This window comes from Centruroides sculpturatus, unplaced genomic scaffold (assembly GCF_000671375.1).
Source record: "Centruroides sculpturatus isolate CEXI.00-Female unplaced genomic scaffold, Cexi_2.0 scaffold63, whole genome shotgun sequence".
NCBI lineage: Eukaryota > Metazoa > Arthropoda > Arachnida > Scorpiones > Buthidae > Centruroides > Centruroides sculpturatus.
This window is the reverse complement of record NW_019384640.1, coordinates 536626-561324: the sequence shown is the minus strand read 5'-3', so window position 1 is coordinate 561324 and position 24699 is coordinate 536626. Positions and strand designations below refer to the sequence as shown.

The following is a 24699-nucleotide window of genomic DNA, read 5'->3' as shown; positions in this document are numbered from 1 at the left end:
ATAAAAAAATATAATTTTTATATAATAATAATAATAATGCTAGCTTGGTGATATATAAGTTACATATTTTCAAATAAAGAGTTTGAAATATTTCTGTTTTCAGGCTGGCAGAGAAAATCCTACAGTATCATTATGGGTTGCAGATCTCAGGAATACTAATAAAATTATACCAAGAGATGTGAAGCCACCACGTGAAGTCCAAGACCAGTTAGTGCATGTGTGGTTTGTGGTCAGAAGCCTTGTGCTTAATTTTGTCAGTCCTTTAAACTTCTTCTTAATAATTTCTTCTTAACAACAATAAAATTTACATCATTATTTGAAAGAATAGAAATCATCCTTTTTTTCTGGTTTAAAAAAATATATGTATAATACTAAACCAAAAATATTTGTTCAAAATTGTTGTAATATATAAGTTTTAGTCTGTTCAATATTCATTCATAGTAGTATAAACTATTGTATTCATTGTTGACATACAGAAAAATTTTACTTTGGAAAAAAATATACAATTGTAATATTAACAATCAGAAATACAGAGTATCTCAGGAGAAATATATATACATACAAAAATATTCAAATATTCAAACAAATCAATTTTCTGTAAACAAACCATATTTCTATTTTATTTTTTTTTTAATTTTTATAAAAAAATCTGTTTATATGTAGAACTGGAAGCAGAAAATTTTTCAGTGTAAATAATTTGAAAGGAAATATTAAAATATATAAAAGAGAGAGCTTTTAAAGAATTTGAATTAGAGCATGTTTGAATTATTGCATGCTTTAAAGTGACAATATTAAAACATTTTTAAAAATTAAATTTTCTTTGTTTCTTATTTTTTGCTTGCATTATTAAATTTGTAAATAAATACATTTTAAAATATTGATTATTGTAAATTAATTTTTTTGTTGCTATTTTAGAATCATGATACATGACATTTATTTTTCTGTTTAGGGACCATTACTTTACTACTGTTACATGGATTGATAGTCAGTCATTAGCAGTTGTATGGATGACAAGATCACAGAATTATTCTTTATTCACATTATGTACTGGAACTCTCTGGTATTGTAGTGTTGTAAGTATTATAAATTAAAAATAATGTTTTATATTTCTGAACATTCTTACAAATTTATTAAATGAATATAATATACACATAACAAAATGAGTTAATTTCATTTATTCATAAATTCTGAAAACTTTAATCAGATAGCTATTTAAATATTTCCATAAATTTAACTAGAATTAATGAAAGATGAGTAAAAGGTAGATTGAATAAATGCAAATTGATATGATAATACATCACCATCTTTCTTATAGTACAGGTCCTTATTATATTAAGATTTGTATAAAAATAAAAATAATAATAATAATAATTAATGGATATTATTATGGATTTCTAGATATTATCATTTTACAAATCTTAGTTTGTTCCACTGGATAACTTAACTCTATTTGATATTTTAATGTTAAATATGCTCTCATTGATGCTGTCTGCTGTCTTTATTTGATTTATTTATATAGTTATTTCACACTTCTTGAATTTAAGGATACTTTTATACATTATATTCATATTGTGTAAAAAATAGTAATGATATAAGTATAAGAATTTATTTTGTTTTTCATTTATGCCTTAATATTATATATATTATCATTTATATCTACTTAAATAAATTTCATAATTTTCTCACAAATTCCATGCATCTTACTCTGCTGATGTATTATTTATTTTTGTTTATTATCAACTGATTTCCAAAATGAGTTTAATGAATAATTTCTATAATTCATTGATCACTAAACACTACTATATTTTGCTTAAAAAGTTACAAAATTTTATTAGAATATGTGATATTAATGTTTATCTTTTTATCAATTTTTATTTTAAAAACATTCATTTCTTGTTATTATTATTATTATATCTAGGAAATTTATTTGTATAAGTTCTCTTTTTTTTAATTAAGATTTAATATTCAAGTAATTATATTTTTTTAAACTGCTTTCTCATGAGTCATTGTCATAGCATTCTGAAATAATGCATGCCTGTTAGTTTATATGAATCAGCAAAATGTAAATAATGTAGGTATAATCTATGATGGGGATGATATATTAGCAATAAGTAGTAATAAATATAGAAGAAAAATAACTGCAAAGTTTGTTTTACTGAAATTTATGATAGACATATACAATGTGATACTTGAAAAATATAGAAATCTGTTTTGAAGATACACTTGAAAAATTTAGATAAAATATTTGTGAATGGATAACAAATACATTAATGTATATATGATGTGATTTTATTCAGTATTATAGTGCCATATACAAACATAGCTCTCATTCTGTTGAAGGCAGTTCTTTTTGAACTTCAAGAGCTGTGAGATATTATATATTTTTAATTGAATTGAGATCTGATGAATTTTCAGTCCAATTCAGTACTTGATTCCCAGTTCTGAGAACATCCTTTGCATCTGAAAGATCAAAATGTCAGTAATAATATAGTATTTTAAAGGTAGTGAATACTATCGAAACCATAAATGTACACTTACCTGTCTAGATGTGTGACAAGATCTTGTGGAAATTGTATGGCTCCAATTCGAATGCATCTCTGACTGTGTTGACAACATAATGTCTAATACTGATACTATCTACAAATTCATTGTGTTATCTACAAAAAACCTTTCATTGTGATTGCAAATGATTGAATTCCAAACCATTAATGAAAGAGCATATTCTTTGAATCTTATGAGACATTCTGAGTAATATTTATCATCCACTTTGCAATGTATCAGTTTGGCTGGTCACTGGATAATGAAACACTGTTCTCATCTGAAAATATGGCATACTACCATTGTTCCATTGTTCAATTGCAATTATTTTTGGTCCATACCCCAATTTTGATTTTTTCATTCTGGGTATTAGTAATGGTTTCTTTTCATTCTTATGTGCAAAAATTACTGCTTCACAAAGCTTCTTATGAACAACACATGAACTTGTAACCATTCTTGTTGATGTCTTCTACTCCATTTTTAAATCCTGAGATGTAGTAAATCATTTTTGGCTCAAATGGCAAAAAATATTTGGAAAATGTGTGGCCATGAAGCTTTTCAATGTTATGAATAACAGTGAAACTGGAACAGTTCAGGCCCTGAGTAATTCAGATTTTCCTTGTGTTAAACTTTAATATATTTCTTCTTTTTAGGGTATCAACTCATAAGTTTTTGGCATACTGCATAATTAAATTGTCAATATAATATTTACAAGTTTGAACAGTACATAGCAGTAGCTAACATCAAAAAAAGCAGTTTGCTATTTGTCTTTCATTTAAGTCAGCAGATGATATAAATGTACAACATGAATGATGATCCAATTCTTGTTCAACATTTCATAACTACTACTTAAGTTATTATACTCATTAACATTAGATTTAGCAAAAACATGCATTTGCAGTAGGTATGTAATATAGAACATCAATGTATTACATATAAATTCTAAAAACAAACTTTTCATAATTATCCATGTCATCTCCATAATTTATGAGTAATCTGCTTATAACAATTTAAAGTTACTATCATTATAAAAGTAAGAAAATTCTATTACAATTCAAATTTTTTGTTATGCCTATCAACAGGAAATTGTTAAACTTTGTGCTGTAATACATGTTAATCAATTTAATGGAAAATTAGTTGAGAATAGTTTTATGAATCAAGAGATATGAGTTCTAATAGCTAATGATATAAATTTTTATTTAATTTTTTATTACTATATTAAAATATTAATAAAATTAGTTTTTAATGATTGAAATATTTTAGTAAATAGCTATGTAAACTATATACAAATGGAAAGATCCTTTCAATTGATTCAAGGAAATTATATAACTATTAGCTTTAAATATTTTTCTAATCAATTCCATTTTCAGAAAGTTATCATTATTATTTAAACAATATTACTATATGTATATATAATTATTACTGTATATAGTAAGAAAAAGGAATTGTTTTATAAAATATTTTAAAAAGCCTAATAAGTCTCAAATAATATATTATACAAACACTTCTAACGTTATTAAAATAGTAAAGATCATACAGTGAGTAATATATTAGAATATTATTTTGTGAATTTATATAAAAACAGTCTAATCAATTATGTAATCAAATATAGGGTGTTTTTTTTTAGAGGTATACAAATTTAAAATGAAATAAAACACGTAAAAATAATGTTAATGGCCATGGTGTTGGCTTTATTTAAAAGATAATTTTATGCCATTAGTGTTTAAACATGATTTCGGTCATATGGGTGCCATGGCTGGCTCAAATGAAGCATAATCAGGAAGAACAATTTTCTACCACTTTATCGAGCAACTGGGGCCGGACATTGGCAATAACACAGCAAATGTTGAGTAACTTACATTCATTAAAAGTCACTGTTTGGTGTGCTTTATGAGCAGGTGGAATCATAGGCCCAAATTTCCCTATATATAGATGATGCCGGCCAGAATGTTACCATCAATGGAGAGTGCTTTTGGAGCCATGATTGCTGACTTCTTCATTCCTCAGTTGAATGGTATTGATGTGGCAGAGCTTTGGTTTCAACAAGATAGCACAACATGCCACACAGCGTGCGACACCATCAATTTATTGCAGGAAACATTTGATGAGCACATAATTTTGTGTAATGGACCTGTGAACAGGCCTCCACGATCATGTGATCTCTCACCTATGGATTAATTTCTTTGAGGATATGTGAAGTTACTAGTCTACACCGATAAACCACAGACGTTGGACCACTTGGAAGTCAATATTCGCCGTGTTATTGCCGATTTATGGCCCCAGTTGCTCGATAAAGTGGTCGAAAATTGTTCTTCCTGATTGTGCTTCATTCGAGCCAGCCATGGCACCCATATGCCCAAAATCATGTTTAAACACTAATGGCATAAAATTATCTTTTAAATAAAGCCAACACCATGGCCATTAACATTATTTTTATGTGTTTTATTTCATTTTAAATTTGTATACCTCTAAAATTACCCCTGTGTAAATATATTAGATCAAGAGTTAGTGACATTAGGTATTTAACTTTGAAGAAATTAAAAAATAACCGAAGCAAAGTCTAAGTGCACTATAGGAGAATGGATATAATAACAGAATTGATATTTTCAATTTTAATTTAAATTCTAATCTGAAGAATTATGAATTCAGCTATCTAAAAATTGGACCAAAAGCTGTTCTTATTCTTTTACAAATTTACCTATAATGCTTCCCTTTGTTCAATAAATTGCTTAAGTAATTTAATTCAGTATATCTTCAATTATGAAATTATTAACAGATTAACAAATCATTGCTATCGTGGAATTTCGTAGTCTTTGTTTTCATGTTGCTAATTTTCAGCCCTGTCTGCAATGTTTAGTAACACAGAGTATTTGTTTTTCCACATATTTTTGTAGTTATTAACAATTAAACAAGTATTATCTGCATAATTCAGATTATTTAAATATTCTGACAGCTGTGGTCTTGTGTTTTTTTTATTAGCCAATCAATAGCAGTAATAAACAAAGGAAAAAAATATATCCTTTTATCTAACACCTGTTTATTGCTTTGTTTTATAAAAATATGTTAGATAAGGTGATGTTTTTAAAATTGTTTAAAAATGTTTTATTATTATAAAAGTTAATAGTTTTTCAAATTTTTCTGTGCAGTCATTCTGAATCATGACATGTATAATGATTCAAAGTGATTCTTGATGTATTGAATTGAAGTTCTTTAAAAATCAATAAATTTAAAAATAATGTTCTCCTATATTCTTCACATTGTTCTGTTAGGTTCTTTGTACATAAATCACATTTTTATAATAATCTGTTGATTCCAAATCCTATCCATTCCTCATGTATGTATTCTATCAATTGTTTGCTTCTCTGATTCTTTTGAATATACTGTAGTAGCTCTAAAAAATTTTTCAAGTATAGAATTTATTTCTCTAATTTCCAGAGAGAATTTTTTTCTTAGGAAATACTATTATAATAACTTTTCTTTAATCTTGGAGGTATGCACCCATTCTTCATTCTTAATTTTTCCTAATAATGCTTGAAAAAATGCAAATTTTTTTAAATTACTGAATTGCATTATTTTAGTTATAATTTTTGTGTGAGGCCAGCCGATTAGGGGTGAGGTGTTTTCGACAGCCGAGCGGTTAATTCTGTCGTGTGGACACGGAATGACTCACCGAGACAGGTTTACCATATAAAACCGTTTAATAATATACATAAATTGTTCTTACAACAATTCAAGAAGTCAGGCGAACGCCTATCCCACGATGGGTTACTAAAACAGTTCCCAAACAACACGGAAAAGTTCGACAGTTCGGTCGGTCCTTGGGTGTTTCGCACGTCGGACGCAGAGAACGATGTCCCCGGAGCACGCACCAGCACTTGTCGCGATGTCCTCGGTTAACGAGTTGAACCTCGGCGATTCTGGACAGAACGGGTTGTCGAAACCAGCTCCTAGGGCGTCGAAAGAGCCTTCGTTGTGTCTCTGTCGTGAGCACCAAATCCCAGCAGGGTAGCGCTACGCACCAAAACCCAAGACTCCGTAAAGTTCCCGAAAACGCGGTTTTATCAATTTTTCCACCGCGGTCGCCTCTCCATTGGTCTCTCCTCGTCACATGGTGACAATTCGAAACTCCAGGAAGGGCGCGGGAGAGTTCAACGTCGCGTCGGAACACGACTCCTCTCCAACCTCGTTTTCCTCGACTTTACTCTATCTATTGTTTAAAATCTTTTAACAAGACAAAAGGTTCATTGTTTAAATCCGATCTTTAAGTTCGCTCTTTCGCACTACGAAAATTGACTCTTTTAAAAAGTCGTTATTGGCCTGCTTTCGGACTCACATTTGTGTAGTATTTTAGTTATATTTAAAATAAATAAATTTTATTTTAAACATAAAGAAGTTTGTATTATTTTATTATTCATTTTTGTATTTTTTAGAATAACAGCTTCCAATTTGAATACATTTGAGAATTTCTGTAGAGAATATTTAAATATTTTTTTAATATTTAAAAGTTCTCTATAGTTAACTTTTGGAACGTTTGGAATGTTGAAAAAAGTAAACTTTTGAAATGTTTAAATTTAGTTTCATACTTTTAGCAACAATAAATGTAGAAATAGTTATTACCAGAAATGTTTGAAAACATATCTGGCAATAAAAAGTATGGATTTCTGTATTTGAGTCTGTTTCTTTTTTATGATTGATCAATTGATGTCGGTTTTGACAATAAATCAAGCACAGTATATCCTCAGCAGATTGCGAGTTAAAGACATTTTCAATTGTTAGAAAAATAGAAAATGATTTAGTTATTTTGAAAAATATGTTTGAATTATTTTTATAGATATTTCATTTAATGAGTAAAAATTTCATATTATGAAATAAAAATCAAACTTCTTAAATTCAAACTATTTTATTTTTATTATTTCAAATTCTATTGTTAAAATAAGTTATGTACATAAAAGATTTTTTTTTCCACATTGGTTGAAATTTTCTAAAATGAGTTTTGTCTATACTTTTTTATATTCCAATGAAATGAAAGAACTTTTCATATCATCAATATAATATAAAGTGTTAACTGTGTTCTTAAAAGGAACTATATTAATAATCTTTTCCACATTTTCACAACTTATTTTTTCATATCAAAATATCCATGCCATTAAGATAATATGGAATGAAATTGATAGAAATATATTTATAGTAAACATGAATGTAAACAGTAAAAACCTGGATGGCAAAACTATATTGAAATATATTTATTTTAAGTATTTTAAGCATGTAGGGTTTATTTAGTTGATATATGCATTTTTTAATTTTAATTTAATGTATTTCAGTTGTATTACTAGCTGAAGTATCTGGAATTATTTACTTAATATATCGTTTAGGAAAATGATATATTAAGTAATATGCTCATATAAAAATGAATATATGGGGAAAAAATATGTACTGTACTTACAATAGATTTGATCAAGAACAATTTTACATTGAAATATACTTTTAAATACATTCTGTGGTCTGAGAAGGATTCTGCTGTTCTCAAGTGATATTCAGACAGATAGGCAGATGCAAATTCAATTTTATATACGTATAGATTATTGGCATTTTAAGAAACGTTTTATAACATTACACTTTCTCTCTTCATTTAATTTCAGTATTTTGATAAATTAAAAAGTTTGTGAAAGTGATTAATATTGTTTATGAAAAAAACATTTATAAGTTTTTGAATGAAATTGATAGTAATATATTAAATTAGTCAATATTCATAAGTATATTTATATTATGCATATTTGAATAAAGATATTAAATGACAAGAGAACAATATTAATTTTAGAAAAATACACAAGAAAAATAAGGAAAAAGAATTTTTAAAAAAGTTAAAAACAAATAATTGCAAAGAGTAAAAGAAACAAGATAACAATTATGTAAATATTTGACAGCAATTTAAAGATAGAAAAAAAATGATTGATATTCAAATAGTTCTGTTACGAAATGTTTACACATGTTTAAAATGATCCTAATAGACTGTATAAAAGTATCTGAATAGTTTTTGATCAAAAACTATTCAGAATACTTATTCTGAATAGTTTTTGATACACTAACTTTTTTTCAGTATTTTTTTTCAGTCTGTTTGAAAATATCTACATGATTTGCATGATAGATGAGATTGATATAGTAGTAGAAATTATATAGAAAAAATGGATATAAACATTTTTTGTCAAAGTATTTAGATTTATTTGCTCTCAAGTGGAAGATTACACAAATACGGTTTAAAATGATTGCTTAGTAAGATTATTTAATCTTATTTTACAGATTTGTATAAAAATACAAAGATGATTGAAAATATTTATTTGTAATAAATGTTGCTGGAATCTTGAGACTTTTTGTTATAGATGTTGTATATGTCCATTTTGTAATTATGTGTTGTTAGAAATCTTTGGCATCATTTATTATTGAAATTATTAGGACATGCAGTACTTATTAGTAAGAAATGAACAAATGAACAGTAATTATATGGATTTTAATAAATTTGGAATATAGATTGCTGAATTAAAATTATAGTATATTTAATGCAAACAAGTTTATACAGTGGTGCCTCTTATTTTGAAAATATTTCATTTGGTTAGGGTATTCAAAGTCCAAATCAATTTTTCCCAATAGAAGTAATGGAAAGTGAATTAACCTTTTTCCAGACTCAACAATATCCATTTCAATAAACTTAAAAAGGAAATACACATAACTTAAAGTAAAAATAGCACACTTAAATGCCTTGAACAATAAATAAAATATATAAATGCTGCATAATAAAATGAAGATTTTATTTACTGCACATTGTTTAGTGAAAAGTGATGATGCCCCATTTCTTAAGAGCACTATGTTGCTACTTTGGCTTTCTCATGAATAATTCTGTTGGAGATGATATCACCAGCCAATTGCTTCTCATTTATCCACTCTAAAAGAATTTTTTCATCTGCTGGAGATTTTCTTACCTTTAGCTACATTTGCTACTTTTATCTCTTCTTTGTTCTTAAGAATGGTGCACACCATAAACTTTGGCATATTAATTAAACATGGCCACCAGATTTGCTACACATGTACTACCTTCATGATTTGCAATAAGTTCCTTTTTTACCTCAATCACTGATACAAAAACCTTCCTTTTAGGCTTTGTTGCTTCCACTCTTCTTGGATGCCATGATTAACACCATTGACTGCCAATTTCAAATTATCTGTAGTTGGCAGTCAAACAACTGGTGCCATATACTATATAACTCATATAATGTTGTCCGTTATGTTTTGTCAGATATGAACATTCCTGTAGTAAGTAATTATTATAATTGATTAGTGGACATTGGAAATAAGAATGACACATTGATTGGGCATTATAGAACAAACTATAAAGAAGGTTAAAATGTGATATGAGTTTTTTTGTTTTCATTGCCAGATATATATTTATGCATATTTACTATGAAAATATTTGTATGTAAATATACTAACAAAGTGGTTAATTTATTCCTCGAATATGAATGATAAATCAACTTGGTGTCATAAACGAAAAATCTTATTGAAAAAAATATTGAAAAATAAAAAATATTTATTTATATTGCCAGAATTAATAGGTAGGAGTTATATATATAACCAAACAATAAAAATAAAATGAAAAAAGCACTAAAAACATACACGTATAGTGTATTTACACTGACTGTGAGTGCAATTTTTCATTGTGCATTCAGTTTGAACATAGAGGCATTGTTTGAACTCCAGGTCAAATTTCTCTCAAATTTAGTATATGAAATCTGAAACATTTGAAGTATGAGATATTACTGTATTTTAAACTTATTTGCATTAAATGATTAGAACACAAATTTTCAAAATTTTGAAATTAAAAATGAAAGAAAGTCATAAATTTAATTAAGTATACTTTAAAACAAATAAAATAAATAATTTATTAAAGATTTTAGTAGAAACAATGCATTATATAGCTAAGAAATAATTATGAATTTCTGATTGTAAATGTGAAATCTTTTATTATTTATACATTTAATATGTAATGATAATGGAAATATAAAATCTTAGAACTTTTCTGGTAATTTAATTTGGGTTCTTATATATCAGGGAATGAAGATATTTATTTTGAAATTTTCCTTAAGATTTTTATTCTTTAGAAGCAAATTGAATTAATAATATCCTANATATATATATATATATATATTTATGATATGTTATGATATATATAATGATATATATATATAAAATGGGATGATGTTTTAATGTTGTGACTTGGATAATGTATTTCTCAGTATACACATTCATTTTTTCTGGTCTGTTTAAGCTCATCTTAACGAAGGTATACTATAGTTATTATTCTATATATATTTGATATTTAAAAAATTTGATATTGTTAAAATCAATTTATCAGATGGATCAATTTAGTGACAGAATTAATAAGGAATTGTTTTCGTGTATAGCTTTAAGGAAAAAATACAGAAAATATATTAGATAAAAATGAAAGGTGTATTCAAGAGAATTTTTACAATTTCAAGAAGTATGACAAATGATAAAATGAATTATTGATGTTATATATTACTGTGTTGTGTAACTTTGTATGATTTCAAATAATGATTTATTTAACTATAAATCATTGGAAATTTCTCTCTCTTTTTCTAGAGAAAAAAAAAAGAAACTGAAAGATTTACACATTAGATCAAGAAGGATACAAATAATGTTAAATAAAGAACGAAAAGATTAAAGTATTTGAACTTTATTCAACCATTGTAAAAGTCACCAATATAAAAAATATCTTATTTTTTATATCAGAAGACTATAATGTTATCTGAAAGAAACTTCTTTGTAGAGCCAACATAACATAACAATTTTTACATAAATTAGAGTAGATATTAATGTTTTCTAATTTTTCAACAATGCTGGGCTGTAGTTTTTTTATCATATTTTTAATTAATTAAATTTAAATTAAAATATATGCTCTTGCCCCTGTACATCATACTTTTCTTGATAGATGATCAGTATGACTCTTGTTAACTCCATTCTGGAGAAAATTTTTGAATTGAAATCATGTGACTTCTGGTCCAGATTAGAAGTTCATATATTACCTCAGGACCTCTATCTCATAAACCTTCCATATCTAGTCTCAACTTTGTTCTGTTTAACTCTATTTTTGAGATTGCAGCCCAATAAGTGAAAAAACTTTGGTTGTATACAAAGCTGTTTTTTATGCATTATGGTGCACCACCCTACCAGTTACATGTTGAACATGTAATTATAGTTAAAAACATGTACTTTACTTAAAATAGATTCGATCAAAAACAATTTTACATTGAAATTCACTTTAAATACATTCTATAGTATAGCAAAGGTAAACATGTGTTTGTTTACTTTTGTTTTAAACATGTCTACTCATATTTCCAAGAACATAACATTTGGTTAGATAATATACTACCTAGCTCCATCTGTTGACAAGATTTAAAATAAAATAAGTTTTTCTAAATAATAATAATAAGTTATAAAGTCAGCCACTGCCATATGCCATTGGGCTATATAATGGCTGTATTAATAATAAATTACCACTTGAGTCCTGCTCTGGGCTGATTCTTTTCTTTCAGTGTAATCTAAATTATAATTATTAAATTTATTATGAGATGGTGCGTAATGCTTCCTTCTAGGGTCAAATTGTTTGGTAATTTTTTATTAATATAGCCGTTATATAGCCTTATGGCATATGGCTATGGTCGGCTTTATTATTATAATGTATTGGGTTTTACTAGAGTTGTTTGAACAATAAATTTTAAGTTTTTCAATTTTTATCAAATTTTTCACAACAAATAGTTTTTCTGACTTTTTTGTTGCAGTTATTACTATTATTATTAAATAATTTAATGTTTAGTTCTTTTAAAATATAAATACAAATAAACAAAAACATAATTATTGTAGCTTAATACATTTTTTTTTTTGTGTAGTGCTAATTTGCATATTCACCAGGATAGCATATAAACAAAACCAAAACCTAAAATTCTGTTGCACACATCATCATAAATCTTTATCAGATAGTAGAAAACAATCAATAGAATGAAAATAAACCATTACCAAATCAGAATTGAATGCAAATTTTTCAAATGGTGAAATTATAAAAAAAAGGCTGAAAAACATTACTTTTTTTTATTTGTTTACTTAAATTCAAATTATCTATAATCAAACTTATATCAACAAATCCTTACTTAATACATAGCAACTTAAACAGGAAAAAATGATCTTTAATATAAATTAATAATAAAAACCATAAAGTTATTTGTTTTCAAATGCATGTGATTTTTAAAAACGTCAACAAAGATTAGTCCACAGAAACATGGCATGAAAAAAATGTCAGTTCCAGAAATGTTAAAAGAAAAATTTTTAATTTTTAATATTTTTAGCTTGTGATAACATAAATATGTAAAACTATATTTAATTTTTGTAACTTAAAAATGTTCTATGCTTATGACTATACATTATATATACATGTATATAGTTAACATGAATTAATGTGATATTGCATTTGTGGCGCCCGTCGGCAACGGACCGATTCGGACAATAGAGGGCGCAAAGAAAGGGAAAAAGTGAACTTTGAACTGGTCACCCACTTTCTGACCAACAGCTACTGGGAATGGACGTTAGGACAAGCGGTCAGTGCAAACAACTGTAACCTTTGATCAATGTCGAGCTGTATATACATTGTAATGTACATTACTGTATATACAGTGGTGCCTCGTATAACGTACTTAATCCGTTCCAGGTGCACGTCCGTTAAGTGAATAGTCCGTTATACGAAACACATTTTCCCATAGAAATACATGTTAAAACATATAATTCGTTCCACAGCATAAAATAACCGTACTGTACCATAAAAAAACGAAAATGGAGCAGTCACCAATTATGCCGGGTAGTCAGATGTTGTGAGGAGGAGGTGGTGGAACACTTTCTTCACACATTCATACAGATACAGACTTTTTACACATTGCAGCGGGTCTTTTTTTTATTGTTTTTTAATCGGATTCAGATTCAGGAGAGGCTACTGGAGCTGGCAGGGTCAACTCCTCTTGTTCCATCCTTTGTTTTTTGGTAGCTGGCTTCTTGAAAAACATGTCCAAGGTGATCTGTTTCTCTCTCTTCTTCAACACCTGTTGGAAATGACGGGCAAGAGTGTCATTGTAGAGATCATTGATCCTGTTGGCCTCAGCTCTGTTTGGATAATGAGTGTTGGTAAACTCCTGAACCTCTCCCCATTCGACAAGGAAGTTTTTGTCAACTTTCACTCCTTCTGATGATTTCTTGCATTGTTTCAATTGAAATCACTTTTCTGTTGTTTTAGAAACATTGATTTGCACAACACTTGAATAAATGTAAATACCCTGCACTGTGTTGATGTACCTAATAAACAAGGAAGCAAGCCTAATCCAACGCTCTGTACTTCAGATATACTGATAATATATTCTAATAACACTAATATACTATAAAAATAACATATTGTCATTGGAAACGGCAAAAGAGTGGAAACATCATTCGCACTTGTTCGTAGAAAGTCCATTGGTTGCATCACGTAACTGCCGAACGGAAAGTCCGTTGTCCGCAACCAGTCCGTTGCTCGAGTCAGGTAACAGCCAAACAGAAAGTCCGTTATTCGCAGCGTCCGTTATTCGAGGCGTACGTTATACGAGGCACCACTGTATTCGTAAATAAAGAAAGAGATATTAAATTCCAACTGACGTATTTTCAACAACATCGAGCAATTTCATAGGGGGATTGAACCCCAAAACTGGTGACCCGAACAAAGAAGACATGTGCCTCACAAGGATAATCCATCTCCATCATACAATCACAAGATCAGAAAAATGAAACTTAATTATTTCCTGTAATTTAAGAAGGTCAGTAACAATTTTATATCTTTATTCTCGAAAATTTCGTCAACTGATATAATGGAGTCAGCTGGTGTTCCGCAAATCTCTCGAGTGGCAGTCAAGCCACCTCCATTTTGGAAGAACAATCCCACTCTCTGGTTTGCCCAACTTGAAGCCCAGTTCGCCATCACTAACGTTTCCACCGACATAACCAAATATCCAGCTACCTTCTTCCTTAGACTTTACTGCAATAGCACAGGAACAAAACAACGATGAAGAACTTAAAAAACTACAATCTACCCAACAATCTTCCTTACAGCTACAACCTCTCACTCTCAATTCCAAACTACAAATCATGTGTGATAGATCAAATAATAGGATACGACCATATATTCCGATTAACTTTCACCGTGAAGTCTTCAATTCTGTCCACAATCTCTCCCACCCAGGCACTCGTGCAACCAGGAAACTAATTCAGGAACGCTTTGTATGGCCAGCCATGCTCAAGGATACCATCAATGGTGCAGAACATGTATCACTTGTCAGCGGAATAAAATCAACTGCCACATTTGAAGCCCACTGAAACAGTTCGACCTACCCAAGCAATGGTTCGACCACATACACATGGACATCGTGGGATCACTTCCCCCATCAGAAGGATTCGTGTACCTCCTTACATGTGTCGACCGATTTACACGCTGGCCGGAGGCTACACCAATCCCGGACATAACGGCAGAAACGGTAGCGAAAACATTAATATCAACTTGGGTAGCTCGATTCGGAGTTCCTTCCATTATAACAACTGACCAGGGGCAACAGTTTCAGTCCCAACTCTTCATGTCACCCACTGCCCTCCTTGGAATCAGACGAATCTGCACAACCCCCTATCACCCATCATCAAATGGGCTGATAGAGCGATTTCACCACACACTCAAACAAGCCCTACGATGCAGTGACCACAACCGTTGGACAGAAAGCCTCCTTACAGTTCTGCTCAGACTCCATTCCACGTTTAAACCTGACGTCGGGGGCACTTGGTATATAGAGCCACTCTATGTTTACCTGCTGACTTCATACAACTGACAAATAATAACTGCCTTGAGCCACCCATCTTCCTTCAGCGCCTCTGCAATATTATGAACAATTTTTCGCCAGTCCAAATGTCTGCACACGACAAAATTATCACCTTTCTACATCCCTCAATAATGGAATGCTCCCACATATTCGTTAGAAATGATTCTGTGAAAAAACCCCTACAAGCTCCCTACAATGGCCCTTATCAAGTCCTTACACGATCCAATAAACATTTCACCATACTAATAAAAGGCAGAGAAGCTGTCATCAGCATAGATCGGCTGAAATCAGCATTCATCGATACAACTGCAAACAATACATCCACTCCACCGGTCAACAACACAAGCAATCCTGTCACACCGACGCAAGCACTAACCACCATGACCTGGTCAGGACATCACGTCTGCTTCAACCCCTGGTACTTCTGATCGCTATATCGTTGTCACTGGGGGGAGCACTGTGGTGCACGTCGGCAGTGGGCCAATTCGGACGATAAAGGGCGCAAAGAAAGGGAAAAAGTGAACTTCGAACTGGTCACCCACTTTCTGACCAACAGCTACTGGGAATGGATGTTAGGACAAGCGGTCAGTGCAAACAACTGTAAATTTCGATTGATGTTGAGCTGTATATACATTGTATTGTACATTACTGTATATATTCGTAAATAAAGAAAGGGATTTTAAATTCCGACTGACGTATTTTCAACAACATCAAGCGATTTCATAGGGGAATCGAACCCCAAACATTCATTATTTTATGGTATATTTAATAAATTTTATTTAAAATAAAAATTTTCACAAATGTCAAATTTCAATAGTTAATTGTAAGTATTTTTTTTTTTTTTCATTTTGGTAATCATCATTTCCCCAATGGGGATCAGCATCACCCTTGTCCCACTATCCGTATAACAAGGGAGACTTTTCTTTATTCAATTTATCTTGTATATCTTGTACAATTATAACAATAAATAAAATAAAATAACAAATATATACAAAAGGCTCTTGCCTTAAACCTAGTATACTTGATTACAATACCAGGATATAACTTGTATCCCTTTCACGACAATATTCTCCGCGTGAACTTCTGCAATTCCCGCACTAAGTCCCTGTGTCTGAGGCACATATAAAGGTCTATCTCACTTGTATGAATGACGTCTTTCGCCTGCAGCTGAAATTGAATATTTTAAAACAAAGTTATTGTTTGATGGGAATTTTGTTAATTAATGTTAAAATTATGTAAATATCTGAATCCTGACATTATTAATTAATGCCAACAATACTGTAATGTATCATGCTTGAAAATTTAATTAATAATGTAGCTGAAAAATAGTTTGATTCATTACAGTATCATTTAGCATTAATGTTAAAATTAGCTGAGAACAGTCCATTTTAAATTTAAAAAAAAATTTTCAAATAAATATAATTGATTAATTAGTTATAGGTTCCACTATACAGTCAAACCTGTTAATACATTTCTCATAAAAAAACACCGGTCTGTAAGCTGAAATGAATTTAGCTTACACAGCTAAATTCATTCCAGCTTACAGCGTATAGTTATATGTTTTTCATTTATATGATTTGCATTTATACACAGTTTTTGGCATCCAATAGCACTTTTTCCTCACTTATGCAATGGAAAATTTGAAGTGATTATTAAAAAAAGTAAAAAAGCAAAGTATTTGGGTTAGTCCACATTGACAGTGAATTGCCTGCAAATGCAAATGCTAAAAGTAGAGCAAATAATACATAGTGAATGATGCTATATAAGTTGCTCCATCAGCTCCATGTTTTATAGTGTAAATCAGTTTTGCTAACCAAATAAAATTTGCTTTTCAGTTTTCCATTCATTTTCACTCTTTACTGTCATTGTGAACTAATCTTTAGAATGGCTTCATTTTTGATGTAACCAATGTTTTGATTGGAGACAATTGATATTTACATTTATTTTATAGACTTATCACATACCAGTATTACAATACCACATAAAAACAAACAAACAAAAATGAACTTGACCAATATTTTAAATATATGACTTAATTTTAGAACAAGTTTATTATTGACAAGACTATGTCTTGTTTATAAAATCATACTGCCTGCTGTGTTACCAGCTTAGAGGTATGAAGGAGTATATGTCACGAGTTACAATTTGGCACAGAGTATTAGGTGCCCAAATCATCCTGCATACTAAAACCAGACTTGTAGGTACTCAGGGGACCAAGAACCGAGTCAAAATAAAATACAAAATGGCAACTCTCTCTACAAACAAGCAAACTGAAGTCAGGTGGTGAGAGTACCATCCACAGTCGTTCTAGGAAGTGGACTCTGACCCTAGGACTGAACACGTAGTATTTTCTTTGTTAAATAAAATTTGTAATCTAATTTTGTAAATTTGGGAGTGCTTCAAATATCACATTAAAACAGGGTTTTATGTCATTACAAGTAGGTTTTTTAACATTATCTAGTATAGTAAAATCATGGAACTAATAAAATTTGACGTTATATTAGGGTTGTTGTTACATCCAATGACGTTATAATTGGGTCAAACTGTATATTGTTTATGCAAAATAAAAAATAATTTCAGACAATTCAATAGTCATGATTATTTTTTTCAAAAATGGGAAATTTTCATTATGCATCGACAAAAATTCAATCCAGGCCGACACGTAACGGAGAGAAATTTCGAAATTGGATAGGTTAATTTCATCAAAAATGCATGGTGGACCTCCTCGTGGTTGTGGCTGGCGAAGTTTGAACAATCACACACAAAAGCAGCGATACCAAAGAAGATTGGAGAATCAGAACGAGACCCACCTTTAGCATCAAAGTGATTCTGCTTAGTAGTGAGTCTCCGAGACATAGTCTTGTCCCAAATACGGTTTTGCCATTTTACTTGTTTTCTTTTATATGTTATTCAAATACATTATATGTTTAGTAAATTAAAACTTTTTAAGAATTACACATACAAATTCAATTATACTTTTGTGACAACTGTATTCACTATGAAAGCAATTGAAAAGTAGTTTCATTTGTATATTTTCTCACATATACAATATTTTTTTCAGTTTTCTTGAAAAATGTATAATGGGTTCAACTGTATTGATACATATATAAAAAACTAATTTATATTGTATTTATTAGGTTTCAGAACAGAAGGCAATAGGTGGCAGGGGCTGGGTTGACTTATATGATGCACCTATCCTGACAAGAACAGGAGGAAAATGGTACCTGAAACTTCCCATTGCTGAAGGAAATTTTGGTTATTTTCGACATGTTGCAGTGGTGCATAATGTAGTAAGTTTTTCAAGCCAATAATAATAATAAATTTTGCATTTATATTTAAAGTTAATTCCTATCTGTTTAATTTAGACCAGGCGTATTGATTTTCTTACTCAAGGCAAATATGATATTACAAAATTATTAGCTTATCATGATATCAGTAGAAGCGTGTAAGTAGTTAAATTAATATTGTTAACATTAATGTTATTGATTTAGTATTTAAGAAACTTTTCTGTTGTTTATATATAGTTATTATATATCAACCAAAGAAGGTAGACCAGGAGAGAGGCACTTATATTCTGTTTTAGATCAAAGATTTCAGCCATCAAGAATCACAAAATGTTGGACTTGTGGTAATGATAAATGTCTTTACAATAATGCAATAATTAGCCCTTCCACTGATTATTATGTATTGGAATGTTTGGGCCCTGGTATACCAAGGATAGAAATTCGAACTGTACAAAATAATGTATTGGGTAAGTAATTTATATTTTAAATGGTTCTTGAAGTGATTGTATGTTTTTTATTATTTTTATATGTTGAGAAACATTTTTCTATATATATATATATATATATATATATATATATTGATATTGATTTAAAATATTTCACAAGTTTAATTATCAAAGATGGCATTTGAGATTTTTTAATATTTTTATAAAAGTCTGATTTAAAATTAAAAATTTTTTTGTCTTAAATTTCTCTTTAACAGTTTATTTTAATCTATATCATCTTAAGATATCATACAATTAAAACATAGACATAGTATATTAGAAAATAAAAAAGTGATACCAAAGAATTATTTTTTTCTTATCCTTTCTTAACATCTTTCTAACATATTATTTCAATGTTTTGATAAGTGTTTTTGAAAACAGAGAATATTAGAACAAAAACAGCATTTTATAAATGTAAAATATGTGGGAGCAATAAAATATATGTAAAACTCTTAATAAAAATCCAGAGCAGAAGTTGAATACTATAACATTTTAAAACAGCATAATAATTACAATGTGATACAAATATCTTAGTGTGAGATCCGGAATTTTGGTGACGGAAATATCGCTCATTTATTAACAAAATTGTTAATCAATCAAACTTGTGTTTATGTAACGCCCTAGAGGGGAGAAACGATCTTGCCCGGGATTGTGTAAACTTTCCGGTCATAACTAGCAACATCCATTGTTCTTTGCAGAACTTGCATCTCATCTTGCAAAAAGGTTGATAGTTAGCATCTAAATGTCGTCATTTGTTATAGATCCCTGGAACATCTATAACCTTTACCCTATGTACATCCGATCACGTGGTGGAAATTCCCCACTAAAACGGATAAAAGGCCGTTCTTACCCCTCTCAGGGGAGTCTATTACCGAACGCAGGATTAACAACATCGCGCCAATCTTCCACACGAGCCAAATTCCGATCTCCGATGAACCTCGAATTAAATGAGCGCGAAAGTCGCGATTTGATATAATTTGTGCCGTATTTGTGGATTATTCCTTGGATCGATATTTTAAAGGCATCCACGTTCAGAATCGTCAAAGTGGACGGCTATCAGAGGTATGAAACCACTGTGAAACTCTCTCTGTCGTATAGAAACTCTCTGACGGTATAGAGCTTTGTGTAGTTTTGTCAATTTGCCTATTCTTTAATAAATTGTTATTTTTATATTTGTTAAAATGATGGTAGACTCCTTTACTCGATCTCGCCCTTCACCTTATCGTCGACCCCAATCACCTCCCTTTACACTCGCTTGACCTTTTATCCTGACTATAGAGCGGGAGCCTTACGCCCCCGTATTCACATTAGCATAATGATCACAATACTGTAATTTTTAATTTATAAATATGCCTAAATATCTTTTTTAATTAGAATGATTTTTTATCATTGTTTTCAGAACAAAAATGTAAACACCTTCCTCAACAGTTGCATTAATTTAACAAATAAAATTAAAAATTTAAAGTTTTTTTTAATTTTTTAGTTGAATTATTGTGTATCTACTTGAAAAATTTAATTTTTCATTCAATTTAAAAATATTTTTTAAATTGAATGAAAAATGAATGAAAAATCTGGGGTCTATCAAATTCCACTAAAACATGATCTGTCAGCAGAAGAGGCCACGGCCAGAATGTTACTTGAAAAATTGTATTGCAGTCTATAAATTTTTTTTTCTTTTCATTTTCCTTTTGTAAAATTAAATAAATGAGTCTCTAGACAAGCAATTACATTTCCATTTAACCATTTAATAATAAAATGAAAGAATTTAATATCAATTAGGAATTTATATATGTCATTGAGTAAACATTTATTTTTTATTGATAAAAAGTTGGAATGGTAGGTAAACTGTGAATTTGAAGCAAATATTATATATTTTATGATTATGTGTCATATTTTTTCACATTGTAATTTTACTTCAGGAGAAATATATATATATACAGTGAAAACTGCTTAGGCGACCACCTGCATTCGACGGGCACCTGTCAAAACGGGCAAAAATTTCCCGCACGGAATAGTTTATCCCTAGAGTCTTCGTATAAGTTACCTGTATTAAACGACCACCTGTGTAACGCGACCGCGGGCATCGATTTTTGGTCCGAAACAACATACAACACCTGTAATAAGCGACCACTTTCGCGAATGTATCTGGTCTAAACTATTGTAAGAACCCATCTCAACAACGTTTCCAGTTCCTAATATAATGAATTAGTCTAAACTCTCGTTCGAACCCATCCCGGGCACTTCTCCCCCCCTTGAAATTAGGTGCAGATGTTAATAAATTTGTCTAGCAACAAAGGAAATTCATTTCAGTTTGTTGGAAAATGTCCGAAATGCAAAGTGCTGTCGTTAGAAGATCGTATTAAAGTTATCACAACAGCAATTAGCGGCGAAGTTTAACTGTGGGAAAACAAAATTTATTTTACCCTAGACCTACAGTATTTTCCTTGGGGGTGTAAAATATTGTACACGATACAATTAATCGGCTGATCTCATCGTTTGATAAAATCTATTTTTATTTATTTATTTTGAAGCTCATATACAGTACACGTGCGATAAATAGTTTCTGTATCAACCTACCTTATTTCCACGATATTTTTAGAAAAATAATATCCAAGTAATTTTCGCAGGCAAAATATTCAAAAAACAATAAACGCATTAATGCAAAAATCAGTTTTACTTCCTTTTTCGATTCCGCGATTGTAATGAAATCGTATAATGAGAAAAAATAATAAAATCGTTTTATTATTAATTAATAATTTTCTTATTGTACTTAATTAATTAAGAAAATATTAAATATTAAAAAATACAGTATTTTTAAAGTTAAAATAAGATTAAACTAGCGAATACCAAAAGCAAAGTGATGTAGAGATATAATGCGCTTGTATATTGATGGCGTAATACACGTAACTGAGAAGCGAACGAAAAGAACCGAGTCGAATTAATTAAGTCGGAAAAAAGAAAATGTGCATTATAATCGAGAAAATGCGAATATTGTATTAATCTTTATTGATGTTAAATCTGTCTTATAATATCATGACGACTCCTGTAAATCGGGTTATCCGATAAGAATAAAATACAATACCAATATAGCCATACCGTTGAAAAAATTCGCTTATTTTTGCTCACCTCGAGTTTTGCTTAGTAGAAATGGATAAAAAGTGCGCAAAATACGTACGGAAATAAGGTATTACAGCACCACCTGTATTGGACGACCACCTGTCTAAAAGACCACTTTTTGAAGGAACCGTGGGTGGTCGCCATAGACAGGTTTTACTGTATATATATATATTTATTTATTTATTTTTATTTGCATTAATAGTAAACAAAAAGCAACAAATTTATTAATGACTGTTATGAGATATCAATTTAAATAATTTATTTCTATTTAAATATTTTATCTTCTGCTTACAACAATGTTTCTTGAATATTTTATAATTATGTTTTAACTTATAAAACATTTTCTCAGCTTGGTTTAGGATGTTCAAATGATCCTGTTGTTAAGGAAATAAAATCGATTTTTTTAGCATTTCATATTCATAATAATTAAAAGATCTTTTCTTACAAAATATTTTATTTCTCATAGAAAGCACATACCTTAGTATGTGCTTTCTATGATGTGACTAATTAAATAGATTAATTCTAGTTGGTTTCAATTTCTTTTAATTAATAAGGATTTCCATCACAAACAAATAGATAAAGTTTTAATTAAATTTAAAAATAGTAAATATTAATGGAAGTAGGTAAATGTGAAGATAAAAATATTAGGTTGTTCTGAAAGTAAGTTCATTTTTTTTACCACTAGACGGATTAGTCGTATTTTTCCCGCTATTTTCATTCTAAACCGTATTATCATTATATATTTTGACAGCTAGCATTTTAAGGCTTATTTGTAAAAAATTTTGTTTGATTTTGTGCAATTGTTTATTTTTTGTGTTCCATCAAATATGGAAGATCAAAAGCAGCATTTTCGGCATATTTTGCTCTTTTATGACCGAAAAGGTAAGAATGCTGTTCAAGTGAGAAAAAAATTATGTGATGTGTATGGAGATGATGCATTAACAGAACGACAGTGCCAAAACTGGTTTACAAAATTTCGTTCTGGCAATTTCAATATTGAAGATGCACCACGTTCTGGATGGCCAATTGAAGCCAACGAAAACAAAATAAACAGTTCAATATGACAAATTTAATCTCTTAGTGATTTCACGTGTTGTTATTCGGCAGTTTTCTTCAATCAGTACCTTTATGATTACTTGAAACAAATTGGTTTTGTTTCAAAGCTTGATATATGGGTTCCACATGTTCTTAAAGAGAGATGCTCTCTTTGGTGGGATTTTAANTATGATTACTTGAAACAAATTGGTTTTGTTTCAAAGCTTGATATATGGGTTCCACATGTTCTTAAAGAGAGATGCTCTCTTTGGTGGGATTTTAAGGAAATTTTGTTTTGGAGCTTTTACCAGACAATTTAACAATTGATTCGAAAGTGTACTGCCATTGAGTAAACAAATTGACTAATATCATCAAACAAAAAAGGCGGCAAGAATTGATCAACAAAATAGGTGTAATGTTTTACCACAATCATGTCAAATTTCATACAAGTTTGGTAACTGGTCAGAAACTGTTATAACTTAGATGGGATGTGCTATCATGCCAACCATATTCTCCAGATCGAGCATACTCAGATTATTACTTGTTCTGGTCTACACAAATTTTTTTTAACTGTAAGATCTGTCAGCAGAAGAGGCCACGGCCAGAATGTTACTTGAAAAATTGTATTGCAGTCTATAAATTTTTTTTTCTTTTCATTTTCCTTTTGTAAAATTAAATAAATGAGTCTCTAGACAAGCAATTACATTTCCATTTAACCATTTAATAATAAAATGAAAGAATTTAATATCAATTAGGAATTTATATATGTCATTGAGTAAACATTTATTTTTTATTGATAAAAAGTTGGAATGGTAGGTAAACTGTGAATTTGAAGCAAATATTATATATTTTATGATTATGTGTCATATTTTTTCACATTGTAATTTTACTTCAGGAGAAATATATATATATACAGTGAAAACTGCTTAGGCGACCACCTGCATTCGACGGGCACCTGTCAAAACGGGCAAAAATTTCCCGCACGGAATAGTTTATCCCTAGAGTCTTCGTATAAGTTACCTGTATTAAACGACCACCTGTGTAACGCGACCGCGGGCATCGATTTTTGGTCCGAAACAACATACAACACCTGTAATAAGCGACCACTTTCGCGAATGTATCTGGTCTAAACTATTGTAAGAACCCATCTCAACAACGTTTCCAGTTCCTAATATAATGAATTAGTCTAAACTCTCGTTCGAACCCATCCCGGGCACTTCTCCCCCCCTTGAAATTAGGTGCAGATGTTAATAAATTTGTCTAGCAACAAAGGAAATTCATTTCAGTTTGTTG

General features: G+C 29.9%; 1 protein-coding gene across 4 annotated transcripts in view; it reads left to right on the top strand.

The window, feature by feature from the left end:
• Positions 1-24699, top strand: part of LOC111625970 (dipeptidyl peptidase 4-like) — a 251743-nt gene that overhangs the window by 160599 nt on the left and 66445 nt on the right. For 3 of the 4 annotated variants that reach the window (XM_023369229.1, XM_023369231.1, XM_023369232.1), the window contains 5 exons: positions 104-222; positions 950-1073; positions 18623-18775; positions 18851-18930; positions 19010-19236. In XM_023369229.1, coding sequence (XP_023224997.1) covers positions 104-222; positions 950-1073; positions 18623-18775; positions 18851-18930; positions 19010-19236 — 703 coding nt within the window. The remainder of the gene's footprint in view (positions 1-103; positions 223-949; positions 1074-18622; positions 18776-18850; positions 18931-19009; positions 19237-24699) is intronic. The other variant, XM_023369230.1, reaches the window with a different exon arrangement.